Here is a 15,174-nt window from a genome sequence, read left to right on the forward strand (position 1 = left end):
GAGAGAGAGAGAGAGAGAGAGAGAGAGAATTTGTTGATTAATTTATTGTCCTTGGCGTCATACAATAGAAATTTTGGAGAGAGAGAGAGAGAGAGAGAGAGAGAGAGAGAGAGAGAGAGAGAGAGCACATCTTAATTCTGCTTTTTGTGTTTGTGGAACAAAATTAAGTAAAATATATCACTGCCGTCCATTAGTAACTTGATGTCACCAACAGTTTTACTGCTGACACGGGAGAATAATAAAACTTTTTCTATCTTATATTAAATGTATTCGCGTATAAAAAATCTTTCTAAAATCTATAAATAAGTAATACATTTTTCAATGTAAAACTTATTCTAATAGTATATACATATACATACAGTAAATATATATATAACTTCTTCATTTAAACAGCCTTAGGTTAAAGCAGCTTTGAAAGAATTGCACATCCAATTTGTTAATTAAATAAGCTATATAAACTTTGAATTTCTTTGAATGAAATACATACTGTTAACATTACACTCGGCAGTTAGTGTTAACTATTTCCACTTCCCATTACTTAACACTATAAGTAAGCAAGCAAAGAGTAGGAAACTATTAAGTTCAATAAACATTAAATTTATGATATTCCCCCAAATTTAACCAATATTAGCTGAAGAAATAGTGATCTAGGCCAACACATGTCATTGAGTCTGACAATAGGAAACTCCTCAGATGGAGATATGTCACACACTGATCTTGATGTCCAACCTTACATTGGGTGTCTTGGCAAAACCACATGATTAATGAGTTGAAACTATTGGTGGGTTACATGAGTCCTGATTGACATTTCATTACATATATGCTTATGGCTCGAACCGATACATACTGTATTAAAGCTACATACTGGTAAACTTTGATTGAATCCATAAGTCTTCTTCACAGTGAACTTTTACTGTGGTCTGTAGTCAGCAGGCAGGGAAGGTGACACAGGCCAGCATATCATGTTATCAGTTAGAGACTATAGTATAAAAGTTGAAGTATTGAAAAAAATATAAAGACAAATCTTACGGAATGCAAGAGGTTTATATTTATGATACTTTACAAAGCAATAGTTTCCATGTTAGCAGTGTTATTGGGGAGAATTATTCTATAGGCAACTATAGTTAGTCTATCACTTTTTTCCTGACTGGTCTTGTCGGCTAACCACTCAGTATAACAAGATTCTTTGACAAAGTTTACATACACAACACATAAAAATAAAATAATATACAAGTCCACCACCAAATGCATGATATATAATACAATATATACATCCCAACCTGTGACTAGATACTGTGTTAGTTCTAGAGTTACTGTGAAAGACATCGCTTGCCACACAATAATGTATCTCCACTAGCAGCAAATATGACCCCTCCTCTTAAACACTCATCTGAAGTTTCATCAAAGATTAACACAATCCTGCAACCAAGGAACTAGTAGAGCAATGTTAGGGTTCTAGTGCTATTGTGTAGAACAATGGATAAAGAACTGAAGAGTAGTATGCCAATAATTCATAACCTACATTTTCTTTAAACATCAGAAAATTCAATATCCTTATCTATCAAAGTCATTCATAATGTAAAAAACGTCACTAATCTCCTATTTTCCATTTGGAAGTACAATATCTTATGGGCATGTGAAACTGAAAAGCAGAAACATCATTAGAGATGCAACAGGAATTAGTGAAGAGGTGTTATGGTATGGCCGATGATGATGGTGATATTGATGAATAGTAGATACAATAAAATTCCATAAGCCACCCTGAACAAATGTGACTTAGTATAGCAATGGAAATGGTGATGTGTTAGTATGAAGAACGTCTATTTTTGTTTAGTTATGCAAGTTTAAATAATTTTGAGGTATGAAATAACTGGTAGCAACACTATGATATAATCCTCAGATGTGACCAAGAAAACAAGGGACTCAACACTAACCATACAGTTGTTGTGCACCTTAACAAACTGAAAACAGGTGAAAAACCAACAGCATACTTTCTTTAGGCAATCATGAAATCTGCCCTTCAAAAAAATGACATATGTCAAATTATCAGCTCCCTTTGATAGTTTAGGATCACATCATGTGTTTGATCAAAAAAAGAATCATTATGAAATTAGGTAACAACATACCATATGTATGTAGTAGTTAGTTGCAGTCAGTATTATGGCTGTGGATTACAGCCTGCTCAAGATAAAATCAGATCTTTTCAAATCACTAAAAATAAACAATTTTATAAATAATCATCCTTATGCCTCACAAAGTAAAGGTAACAATAACAAGACACAACAATGAACTTGGGCTTCTTACAAAAAATAAACTACTTAATCTGAATCACAATAACTATGAACTCAATGTACAGGAATATAAATGGAAATCACCTTCAAAACATTTGTAATTTTAACCTCTAGATATATAGAATTATCATTGCCATTGCAAGATTTCACAACTGCACTGAATGGTCAGTGCCATTTCCAATTATTTATCTCTTAAAGTATGTACTGGATGTCACAATACTTCTACAGCACATCACATAATTTGAGCTGATATTTGATCTGGTATATCTTTGGCTGTATAAAACTAGTAAGGTACAGCCTTTATATGTAAAACCAATCATTACAAATTGTTCATGCCCATTAAATCAGTTACATCATAATGGTATGTTCTGAGGAGGAGACAGTGAATAAAACCACAGGTCAGCACTTTCACATGCCAGGCTCTGATGACATCCACAGTTCACAAGGTTGAAGGGCGCTAGGTGAGGACGCTGAGGAATGATAGTGCATTCAAACATTGAGGTCTTCCCACTCCTCCAGCTCCCGCGGGGTTAGCTTTATCCTGAGGTTGGTCACTGCACTAAGGCCATCATGACTCTTTGGTGAAAGTGGGTTTTCAGTGATGTCAAACTCCTCCAGGGTTTTTGCTCTTTGAACTTCCTCCACTTCAATATCTGTTAAAAAAAAAAGGAAGAACACATCATAAAGACAGATATAAAATTGTTGAATCTTAGCTTTGAATTATGTTCATGTAAAAAGAGTACTGTTCTTAATTTTACTGATGTAGGTGAAATGTTATAATGCCATAAAAAATTGTTGAATTTTTTTTTCACATTAATATTTTGGTAGCTTAAACTAATAATTATAACAAAGACAAAACCTTGTAAAATAATGAAATGAATATGAACATCTCTGAATATTAAACACATAATCTCTCTCTCTCTCTCTCTCTCTCTCTCTCTCTTACCCATGATATAGTTGTTGTTAACGTAGATGGCCTTGATCTTGGGCAGCCGGAACACCACAGAGGGAAGGTTGACGTAAGAATTGTGGCTGAGGTCGAGGCGCTGCAGCTCCACACAGTCTGCCAGTTCCTCGGGCAACTTGGACATCTTGTTGTGGGAGACATTCAACTCTGGTAAAGAGTAACATGTTAGTCTCTCTCTCTCTCTCTCTCTCTCTCTCTCTCTCTCTGGCATGGGTAGACAAAGGGATTTTTTTTCTTGATCATCCTCATTGCGTCTAGATGTCACAACCAAAGATATCGCTGACACTTTGAAGCCATAATATATTTTGAAATGAATGCACGATCGTTAATTTGATGAAGGGGTCATGATATTGTGATAGGGAGTATCCTAATTTTTGCTCAGTTATCTTGTTATTAATGAACAGCAGGCGCCTGTGAATAAACAGTATGTGTGTGTGTGTATGTGTGTGTGTGTGTGTGTGTTCGACTAGATACCCCATTATCATTCACGAAAAGCATTGTTATGGTACATGAAAGAAAAAATTTAAGTTTCTTTGTTGCAGGTCTTCCTCGTCAAGCGTAAGAGGGATGGAAAAGACCCAAGACTTGCTCCGCAGTTCACGGGGTAAAGGATGGGAAAGTCTATTGCGCAGGTGACGGCGTAGGGCGGGTGGCAAGGCACGTGTTGCCAATGTAGTCGCCAACACCCCGCGTGTCTTGGGACTTCCCGCTCTTTGTGTTCTCAAGCAGCCAAATTTTCAGATTACTATGTCAAGAGAAGATGTCGCAGCGTGTATATTGAATTTTGTGCCAAGTTATAAGTGGCTCAAGGCAATGCGCAATGCTATGGTTCAGCAAGAGTTCATAACAAGATATATTTTGATGAGGCTCCTTGGCTGGCGGTGGGCAAGGTGCCACGGCGGGCTGTCCAGGTGAATCAACGGACTTCCCGCACCCCATCGCCGCCCCTCTCAGGGCAACGCCGCCCCTCAACTCTACATACCATTACTACCACCACCACCACCACTACCATCACCCTCTTCCCCCTCACCCATGGGCGTTTCTCTTAGTTGCTTTCTTTGTTCTTCCTCATTCCGATCAGAACTAGAGGGAATAGTTCAGCTGCTTTCTGGACTGCGCCGCATAAATTTGCCATACAGCATGCATGTCTTCTGCCAAAGCTTCTTCAGTACTTAAATATACTCAAGTGTGTGTGTGTGTGTGTGTGTGTGTGTGTGTGTGTGTGTGTGTGTGTGTGTGTGTGTGTATATATATATATATATATATATATATATATATATATATATATATATATATATATATATATATATATATATATATATATATATATATATATATATATATATATATATATATATATATATATATATATATATATATATATATATATATATATATATATATATATATATATATTGCTTCCTCAGGAATCTTCTTCATGGATCCTCTGCTGACCTCCAAGCAAAGGCTGCAGAACAGCCTCGGCACTCATTGTTGTGCCGGACTGTCTCTGTGCGGATGCTTGGCATCAAGAGAGCAGGCGGAAGGTGACGCAGCCGGCAGGTCGTGCGTACCGCACAGCTTGTGCCTGCCAACACCTTATCCTGACGGTTCCTAACCCTCGCCAGGTTATTTTACTTATTGCGTCACAGGCCTCAACATTTTGTGATGGCCGGCACCTCATTCCTCAACACTCTTCACCAAAACCAACGCCACCACCGCGTCATGACCCGACCAGGGATGGAAACAGGGTCCTTGAGGGGCGTCGTGGGTGTAGGACTCGATATTCGTGTGGGCGGCGGCGTCGGTGGTGAGGTGAGTGACTCATGCCCTCTTTGTTCCCTGACCAGGATTCGCCCACGCCTTCCACGGTGCCGCCTCGGGTCATGAACCCAAACCCGCCCGCCCGCCCGCCCGCCCGCTGTTCTCAAAGGGCCTTGGAAACTTAAAATTGTATACAAGGGGATCTGGAGACTACCCAGAGGACGGGTCGTGCACCTAAAGGCCGCGGCTACACCCTACAAACACTCACCACGCCCATGACATCCACATTTTAGCACATTAACACCAATCCTCACACTCACTACTGTACAATGAAGCCTTCTTCTCACAACACAATTGTAAACTCTCTCTCTCTCTCTCTCTCTCTCTCTCTCTCTCTCTCTAATGAAAGTAAACATCAAATATACTGGTTAGACAGGCCGCGTGGTGCGAGGCGTGCCAGGACAAAAGAGAAATATTTAGGGGTATGTGAGTTGGAGAAGCTCTCTAGGAAAACACATGGCGGGAGTGTCTGCATGGCGACCACCTGGCTTCTGGGGCGGCCAACACTCCCGTACCTGATGGAGCGAGACATACCAGTCCCCTTCACTCTAGCATCACCAGGCCCTCTTTTATTAATAGAATACCGATTCCTAATGCGAGGCAAGGGAGAAACAAGTGAAATCAGAGAGAACTTTGAGAGGAATTTTCCACTGATATGCGACACACACACACACACACACACACACACACACACACACACACACACACCTGTAATGAGGCAGAACTTGAGGGCAAACTTGGGAGGAATCTTAGAGAGCAGGTTTCCGGACAGGTTGCACGTGGTGAGCGGTGTGTTCCTCATGAGGTGAAACACAGCGTCCGGCACTTGACACAGCTGGCATTCGCTCAAGTCTGCGGGGGAGAGAAAGAGGACAAGGGTGAGGGGCAGGAATGAAGAGGCGTATATTTTGGAGGTGGAAACAACACACGGAAAAGAATAAAAGTACACGGAAGGAAGAAAGGAAGGAAACTGTATAATGAGAGAGAGAGAGAGAGAGAGAGAGAGAGAGAGAGAGAGAGAGAGATTGAAAAAGGACGACTGCAAAGAAGGGAGAAAGGAAAGAAAATTCATAAATAAGAGAGATGGAAACAAAACACGGAAATGATAAAAGTGTAAGGAAGGAAAGAAACAGCTTTTCAACAGAGAACAAGGAAACAAAGGGAGACTGGCTGCATTATGGAGTGAGGGAAACTGCGCATGTGGAAACAAAAGAGCATGAAGGGGAAAGAGGGCACAGCATGGAGGGGAAGAATATTGGGTATAAGGGAGAGGGAAAACTATTTATATATATATATATATATATATATATATATATATATATATATATATATATATATATATATATATATATATATATATATATATATATATATATATATATAGGGGCGAAAAAAAGGGAGGAAGACAGCAATTAAGGAGAGAAGAGAGAGAGAGAGAGAGAGAGAGAGAGAGAGAGAGAGAGAGAGAGAGAGAGAGAGAGAGATAAGTACGTATATTCGTTTTGCCACGTGGATTTTGAGTCGCTATTTCTATTCACTTTCCCAGCTGGTTTGATCCTGCTTCAGTCTGTCACTCATCACGGCACGCGGAGACGACAGAGGTGACTGATTGAACTGACAGACAGACTGATGGATGCACTGACTTGAGTTTATGGCGCAGCAACAACTGGGTCATGTGGTTAAATAAATGTGTTCTTGTTGATCTTTTTCCGGAAGCAATGTGAACAACAAGGAGGAGGAGAAGGAGGAGGAGGAGGAGGAGGAGGAGGAGGAGGAGGAGGAGGAGGAGGAGGAGGAGAACAAGAAAACACATGATCAAGTTCAAAATGAGGACGAGAATACAAGAAAAAGAACAATAACAACTACTACTGCTACTACTACTACTACTACTACTACTACTACTACTACTACTACTACTACTACTACTACTACTACTACTACTACTACTACTACTACTACTACTACTACTGCTGCTGCTGCTGTTGCTGCTGCTACTATTACTACCACTACCACTACTACTACTACTACTACTATTACTACTACTATGACTATAAATCAACAAAGAAAGAATTGATAACAAAAAGACAAGAATGAAGAAAGAAAGAAAAAGAAAAGAAAGAATGAATGAAGGATGGAAAGAAAGGTGGATAGAAATATACCGAAGAATAATAAGAAAAGAAAAAATATAATAGGAAAACATATGCAACTATGTGTAACACCATGCAGTAGAAATAGCAAGACAGAAAACAGACACACACAATAACAAAAAGAATGTAGCACAATCTGGGGCGGCGCATGACTCTGCCACCACCACAACAACAAAACAAAGAAGCATCGCGCGTCTGTCCCAACACAACCTTCTCTTCCTCCTCCAGCACAAGCACGCAACACGAGGCCATCTCCCTTTCCCTGAGCACTTCTGACGGACACTTACAAGGTATCACGGCAACACTATCGCCTCTTCGTCCTCCTCCTCCTTATATCTGCCCTTGCATCGAACTTTACATTCTTGGTCATTCAACTTTGCTGGGAGTTCAGTGGATGATTTAAATCGTCACAACAATAGGGTCGTAATTCATAGCTCGTTAAGATTATCAAACTAAAAAAATAATATAATGGTTTCAAATAACAATGAGGTGATTTGATGTGGGGAGATAAATAAATGATAGTGATGATAGAAAAACTAAAAATCGTTGAGAAAATTAGGTAAGATTGAAAGAGTAAGAGTCGGAGGTACATCTTAAAGATTGGAATGTAATCTAAATACTACTAAGGTGAAATAGAACGGTTTCAAGTAACAAGTTGAATTGATGTGGGGAAATAAATGAATGATAGTGATAATACGAAAAAAAAAAAAAAGTAGGCAAGATTATTATAGGAGTAAGAGCGGGAGGTTAATTTTGAGGATAAAAAAAATGTAACCTAAATACTATATAATAATGCTTTTTCTCTGGTTTCTTCATTTCTTCGTCTTCCTCTTCTTACTACTACTACTACTACTACTACTACTACTACTACTACTACTACTACTACTACCACCACCACCACCACCACCACCACCACCACCACTACCGCTGCCGTAAATTAAAGCCTACAGGTGCGTAATTAAGGTTAAAGAACAGGAATTATCAACATAACGTGCGTAGTATTGGCAGTCTGATCCGTGGGAGGAGGGTGAGACAGTATGAAGATTTACACACACACACACACACACACACACACACACACACACACACACACACATACGCACGCCTAAACAGTCTACATATGCGCTACAAGGTCCCTCAACCACCAGCATTACCAGCAGCAGCCACGGGGAAGCTTCAAGGGTTAAGGATGATATGAATACCCTTTGTTAGCTATGTGTATGTACTCGTATATCAAGCCTCTCTCTCTCTCTCTCTCTCTCTCTCTCTCTCTCTCAGCTGGAGTGGGTATTGCGTAGTGGCCACACAAGAGAAGTGGTATGAGAATGAGGAAGGAGGAGGAGGAGGAAGAGGAGGGATGGAGACAGATAAAAAAAAAAAAGGCACAGATGAGAAAGGAGAATAAGACGAAGAAGAAAAAGAGAACAACAACAACAATAACCACAACAATGAGGATGACAGGGAAGAAGATAAAACGAAGAACAAGGAAAAGGAGGAGAAGGAAGAAGAAAATGCACACAATCAGCAGAGGAGTTACGAGAAGAGCTGGAGGAGGAGGAGGAGGAGGAGGAAGAAGAAGGGTAGGTAATTGAGTGTAGGTGGAGGACGAAAATATTACATCCTTATCCTTTAACCTAGCTACGTAATCCTCTCCGTCCTTCTCTTCTCTCATTGCCTTCTTCCTTTTCTCCTCTTACACTTGGCGGTGACATAATAGTGTTCAGTCTCCTTCATGTCACTCATCCTATTATTGTCTCTCTCTCTCTCTCTCTCTCTCTCTCTCTCTCTCTCTCTCTCTCTCTCTGTGTGTGTGTGTGTGTGTGTGTGTGTGGAATAATGGATACCCGTACAAGGAAAAGTTGTCATGTTTGTAATGATACTCACATTTGTTACTCCTAAACAACTGAATAAATTTTCTATTGCTGCCGCCGTCACCACCACCACCGTTAAAACAACAATCACTACCACCACTACAACTATTGCCAATACTAATACCACTACAATCACCACTAAAGTTACAAACATTATAGCAACTACTGTATCGAGAAAAATAATATGCTTGCCTATTTTTTTCCGTACAAAACAACAACTACTACTACTACTATCACTTTCCAACATCTTCCCTAATCGCAACAACAACACCATTATCACACCATCGCCTCCGCCGCCGCCAGTAAACACAACCGCTTCCTGGCCAGCTCTCCCTGCCTCCTGTTCCTATCCTTGGGTGGGGCGCGGGGTGAGGGGCAACGGGTGAGGGGTCATGATCCATACTGCGAGAACGGGCCGTGGCACGCTACCCCGTTACAAGCACCAAACTCGGCGCCAGAAGGCCAGTCAGTCAGTCTGCCAGTTACCCAGTCAGCTGATTCGGCTGGTCAGATTCAGTTTCGTCAATTAGGAGGCCAGTCTGTCTTGCTATCGGATAATTCAGTTGGTCAATTAAGTTATTCAGTCCCTCTTTTCGATTTTTGTCAGTCAGCATCGAAATCATTCATTAAGTAGTTTGTTAGCCAAGTGGTGCGTCACTCAGTCAGTCAATTAGTCTGCTGCTAGTTGGTTATTTACTCATTCATTAAGACAGTCAGTCAATGAATTAGTGGGTTAGTCTGTTGGTGTGTCCCTGGCTAAACAGTTATTCATTCATTCAACCAGTCAATCACTCTCTCCATTTGTATTGCTTGTCAATTGTTTATTAATTTACTTATTTACTTCTCTGATTTATGCACACTACCTCAGCACATCAATAACTCAGTTCACAGCCTACGGTCCCTCATTCAGTCATTCAGCTCACGGTCATTTCCGTAAAGCATTCAGCCATACCATATCCAGCACAGTCATTAAGCCAATCAAGTGATGAGTTACCTAATGACTTAGTGAATGAGTCAGCAATGTTTACAATCACTCATTTGCCTCGCACGTCCATTCCCGAGGCAGCTTCCCAGCCATGTGTTGCTTGATAGTGCTTCCTTGCTAACTCTCTCTCTCTCTCTCTCTCTCTCTCTCTCTCCTGCAAATTTTCCTGCATTACCACTATTGTCACTGTTTATATTAGTGAACAACGGGAGAACTGACTAGTTCAATGGATCAAAATGCCACACAAACAAAGCACTCCATGTTAAAACGCAATATGATGGGGTTTTTTCAGCAACTTTTTTTTCTATACTGGCAGGAAACTAATGATAACTAAACATTGCATTTAAAGGTATATAAACGTGACTGGCTTTTATCTCTTACTAATGATAGGTGTCACTTTTTAATGGTGAAACTTCACGACAGTACTACATGATGATACGGCTTCTGGTTGCTACTTAGTTCGTGACGTTCACTAATGTGCACCTGTGTGGTAATTACGCCGTTCATGAGTGTTCCTCTATTGTTATTACTCGTGTTTTTGCACACACGCACACAGTAGCTACTTTCCCCGCAGCCTGGCATGTTGCCTAACTCTAGCTATTCCCGACAGTCATTCGTCACGGTAACTCTCCCTCGCTAAGTACCTCGTAGCAGCCGGCGCCCAACACAAAGCCTTCACCCCACCAGACTCCAGCGAACAAAACAAGAGCCGCGTCACAGCCTCAGGAGCAGCCACACTCCACCCACCCATCATTCCATCCTCGTCGCTTCGCTCTGTTTGACCTGTGGGGTGACCTGCGGGCGTGGCTCCTCATCCCTAGCGACTCAATTCTATGCAGGCAAAACACGGACGTACAAGCACAGCGTTGCGTAACCGTCGTAAGTTGATGCTGTCGCCAGACCCGGAAGACTGAGTGAGCGACACCTGCAGGAGAGGTCACCCGGAGCACGCCTCCCGCTAGGCCGTGACGTTGGAAGGAATGAGGCCCGCGAATAAGATAATGCTGGTGAATCATGGATGGGTGGCGAGGGGTGACGTGAAGGTGTAGGGGCGTGCTGCGCAGCCTTGGCGAGAGAAGAAGGGGAGAGAGGGAAGAATGAGGGGAGGGTGGGGTGCGTGGTGGCCTTGGAAGGAGCCAGAATGGGAGGGGCGGCGGTGGAGGGTGAAGAGACTGTTGGTGACTGGGTTGGGTAGCTCCAAGGACAAACATCAAGTGAGCACCAGGGGCAGGATTCAGCCCGTGCCAGCACCAGGGGGTAGGACTGTAGGGTTTGGCGCGCTGGGGATGCCCCTGGTCAAGGTGTTCATCTCATTGTCGCCACCACTATCTACTGTAGCTCTGGAAGTAACGGTACTTTCCACTCCCTCCTGCCTTCCCTGTATCTGCGTCACCAACCACGTGTGACTGTTTACATTTTGCCGAAGCTAGGATTTCTCGTTTTCCTCAGTCATTTCCACTTCCTTCGTGTAAACAAACACCACTCAGACAAAGCCCGTGTGTGTGTGTGTGTGTGTGTGTGTGTGTGTGTGTGTGTGTGTGTGTGTGTGTGTGTGTTTCACAATGCCATAGACGAAAACAATGCTCAAAGAGAAAGAAAAAAAAAAATCGATGACGCACATACTTCCTGCCACATATAACTTTTCAAGTCACGCCAACATACATCTCTCTCTCTCTCTCTCTCTCTCTCTCTGTGTGTGTGTGTGTGTGTGTGTGTGTGTGTGTGTGTGTGTGTGTGTGTGTGTGTGTTATGTAATTCGTTTTCTCCACCACCTATAACCCCAATGACTAGTGATGTGTAGCAACTCAATAGCTGAGAGAAAAATGAGAACGAAGACGACGACAAGGAAGAGAAGAAATGAAAACACAGCAAGGAAAAAAAAATCAATAAAAATCCGGCAAAGAAAGAACGAAAGATAAACTAAAGAAAGGAACAAAGAAAAGAGGAGGAGAAGGAGGAGTTTATCTGGCTTCCTGAACGTCTACTCGACCTTGAACGTTCGCTCCTCACACTCACCCGTTTGTTTACCTCTAGTCAGCTGTTTAGGATGTCAGCTGTTTTCAAGGCAGGTCTCACTCTCTCGTTTTACTCGACTTGCTCTGCCTCTCACTCATACATGGAAAGAGGCATTGGGAAACAGTCTCTACGTGATCATACATCATGACCTTCCTTAGGAGACGGGGTGGGAGAGGAGAGGGAGGGAATAGAAGGTTGGAGTGAGAAATTATTACGGTGTGGCGACGTAACGGACCGCTAAAGGCACCACCAGGGACCCGGATGCTGATAGTGATGGTGTGGTGGGGTGGTAAGAGGAGACGGGTGAAGGGTAGGGAGATGCCGTGGTGGTGGGACTGGTAGCTAGTGGTGGTGTAAGGTAGTGAAGGAAGAGATGGTGTTGAAGGTGGAGGTACTGGTACTGGTACTGGTGGTGGTGGTGATGTGATGAGGTTTGTAATGAAGAAGCTTCTATATTTTATAAGTTCAGAAGCTACTACGTATTATTATTGTTGCTTATTGTTGTCATATGTCATTCATCTCATGTTCTTACACACACACACACACACACACACACACACACACACACACAGAGAGAGAGAGAGAGAGAGAGAGAGAGAGAGAGAGAGAGAGAGAGAGAGAGAGAGAGAGAGACGTGTCTAAATATATAGGTAACTTTTTTGTACGTTTTTATTACTGTAATACTTCCACGCCCACAGAACAACCGCAATGTCAGAGAGAGAGAGAGAGAGAGAGAGAGAGAGAGAGAGAGAGAGACTTATTCACCAAAGCACAGTATTATCATAAAACAGGATATTAGTAGCTTGACAATAATGGAAAAAGTTAATGTTCCGAGTCTCTCTCTCTCTCTCTCTCTCTCTCTCTCTCTCTCTCTCTCTTACCACATATGCAAATGTTTGTATGCCTTTCAGCTTAATACAAGTAACACAAAATATAGAGATGTAATTATTTTCCCGTGTGTGTGTGTGTGTGTGTGTGTGTGTGTGTGTGTGTGTGTTCAAGGTCCTCCCTCAAGTGCTGGCCGTGACGTCACACAAGTTGAAGGACACGAGCAAAGAAAGAACCACAGCTTGGGAGGATTGAAGAGGGAGAGAGGTGGAGGGGAGAGGCAGCGAAGGAGGGGAAGGAGGGAGGGAGAGAGGTTCACTAAAAACAAAACAAAACAAACACGCATTTATCCAGAGACATAACGTGTACGAGAATCAACAAACAAGCAAGCAAAACTAATGCAACAAAGGATGAAGGTCTCTCTCTCTCTCTCTCTCTCTCTCTCTCTCTCTCTCTCTCTCTCTGAACACGTACTACTACATCCTTGGGTTAATAATATAAACAATAGAAAAACAGTTTAGCCTCTGAGGAATCTTTTGTCATTATAGTTATCAACATATTGATATAACCTTCGCAGGCCGTAGTAGTAGTAGTAGTAGTAGTAGTAGTAGTAGTAGTAGTAGTAGTAAAGAAAACGGGCACAGTATAGTATAAAAATAACGTCACAGCTAGTCACCAGTCATTGCAAAAGTCAGTCACACATCATACGCTCATATCGATTAACTGCTTGAACTATGACAGCCGTTATAACCAAGTCACGAGTGTAGTGTTGGGACGTGCTTCTGACCACTTCACCTCAGCTCATTGACGGCGCAAGGTGAGGCACGTGTCAGGTATCATGTAACCTCATCAAGCACAGTACGCCGGGAAAGAAAACTGAATTAAAGCCCCAGGTTACATCATACTTGTACAATATGGAGTGCTGGTTGGGTCAAGAGAGCACTACCTCCTTCAGTAAGATTCTCTCGTCACGGTGGAACTCAAGAAAGTCTAACCCCTGTCTAGGATGAGAAACACACAACACTCGACTAAGCGATGAGGAAAAGAGTGAAGGAACAAAGGAAAAACAGTACCAAGGAAAGACAAAGAACATTTTTGCTATGAAAATGGCTGCAACAACTCCACCCGGAAAAGTTGATGTAGATATTTTTCCCCCATCCCACCTGTCTCTCTCTCTCTCTCTCTCTCTCTCTCTCTCTCTCTCTCTCTCTCTAAGGTACCAGCAATGGAAAGCAGGCAGGTAACAATGGTTGGGTCTGGCGGGCCCTCCTCTGCCGGTGGCCTTCACACAGCCTACAACAAAGTGGTAGGGTAGATGCTGGGAGGCAACAAGCACACGCCACACGCATTAAAAAGACAACCACCACCACACAACCACCGTCATTGTCACTATCACTACAACAAATAATAAAAACAACAATAATGATATAAAATAAGAGAACAAAGAACTGGCGACACCATTAATGAACTCCCCATCCCCTCCCGTCTCCTCTCTCCCTCTCGCACCGTCTTTACAGGTTCCTTCATTCAGTAACTCGCTTCAAGGTGGCGCGCATCGTGCCTCGCTTATTCAGACAAGCTAGTGGTGGTGGGGATGGTAGTAGTGGTTGGGGTAGTTGTGTCCTCCGTGCCAGCCTAAGAAGCGTTGGTAGGGGATATGTGGCAAGGTAGCAGGGTATGTTAGAGTACGTGGTTTAAAATTAGTTAAGAGAGAGGAGGGTACACAGCAGAGAAGAGGCAGGAGAAAAAGGGAGGAGGCCGCAAGAAAATCATATCCGCTTGTAAACTGGACAATAAGCAACTGAGACAATGGAAACTATTATGAGTTTTGTTACATATACCAGAGCTGAGAGAGAACAAAAAGTCAAGTACACACACACACACACTCTCTCTCTCTCTCTCTCTCTCTCTCTCTCTCTCTCTCTCTCTCTCTCTCTCTCTCTCTCTCAAACTGTGGAGTGAACAGGAACGTCACGAAACAATAATGAAAAAAATATTACTAATTTCTTCAGTTCGTAGTCAGCGATTACAACAGAGAGAGAGAGAGAGAGAGAGAGAGAGAGAGAGAGAGAGAGAGAGAGAGAGAGAGAGAGAGAGAGAGAGAGAGGAGGGGCCCTGGGGTAAATAATAGCTCCTATTTTTACACTGGAAGATGAGGCAAAGGAGGAAGCTGGTGATTATTCTTGTGTAAGTAAATAGGTTGCAAGAAACGTGCATGTTGCGCTGTTGCTGTGTGTGTGTGTGT

At 42.3% G+C, this 15,174-nt stretch overlaps 1 protein-coding gene across 2 annotated transcripts in view; it reads right to left on the minus strand.

Annotated features, from left to right (window-relative positions):
• Positions 1-245: 245 nt before the first annotated feature.
• Positions 246-15,174, minus strand: part of LOC123503578 (leucine-rich repeat protein SHOC-2-like) — a 21,841-nt gene continuing 6,912 nt past the window's right edge. For both annotated transcript variants that reach the window (XM_045253471.1, XM_045253472.1), the window contains exons 2-4: positions 5,791-5,934; positions 3,238-3,405; positions 246-2,944 (exon numbers count right to left, since the gene is read on the minus strand). In XM_045253471.1, coding sequence (XP_045109406.1) covers positions 2,781-2,944; positions 3,238-3,405; positions 5,791-5,934 — 476 coding nt within the window. In that variant the 3' untranslated portion in view covers positions 246-2,780. The remainder of the gene's footprint in view (positions 2,945-3,237; positions 3,406-5,790; positions 5,935-15,174) is intronic.

This window comes from Portunus trituberculatus, chromosome 14, assembly GCF_017591435.1.
Source record: "Portunus trituberculatus isolate SZX2019 chromosome 14, ASM1759143v1, whole genome shotgun sequence".
Taxonomy (NCBI): Eukaryota; Metazoa; Arthropoda; class Malacostraca; order Decapoda; family Portunidae; genus Portunus; species Portunus trituberculatus.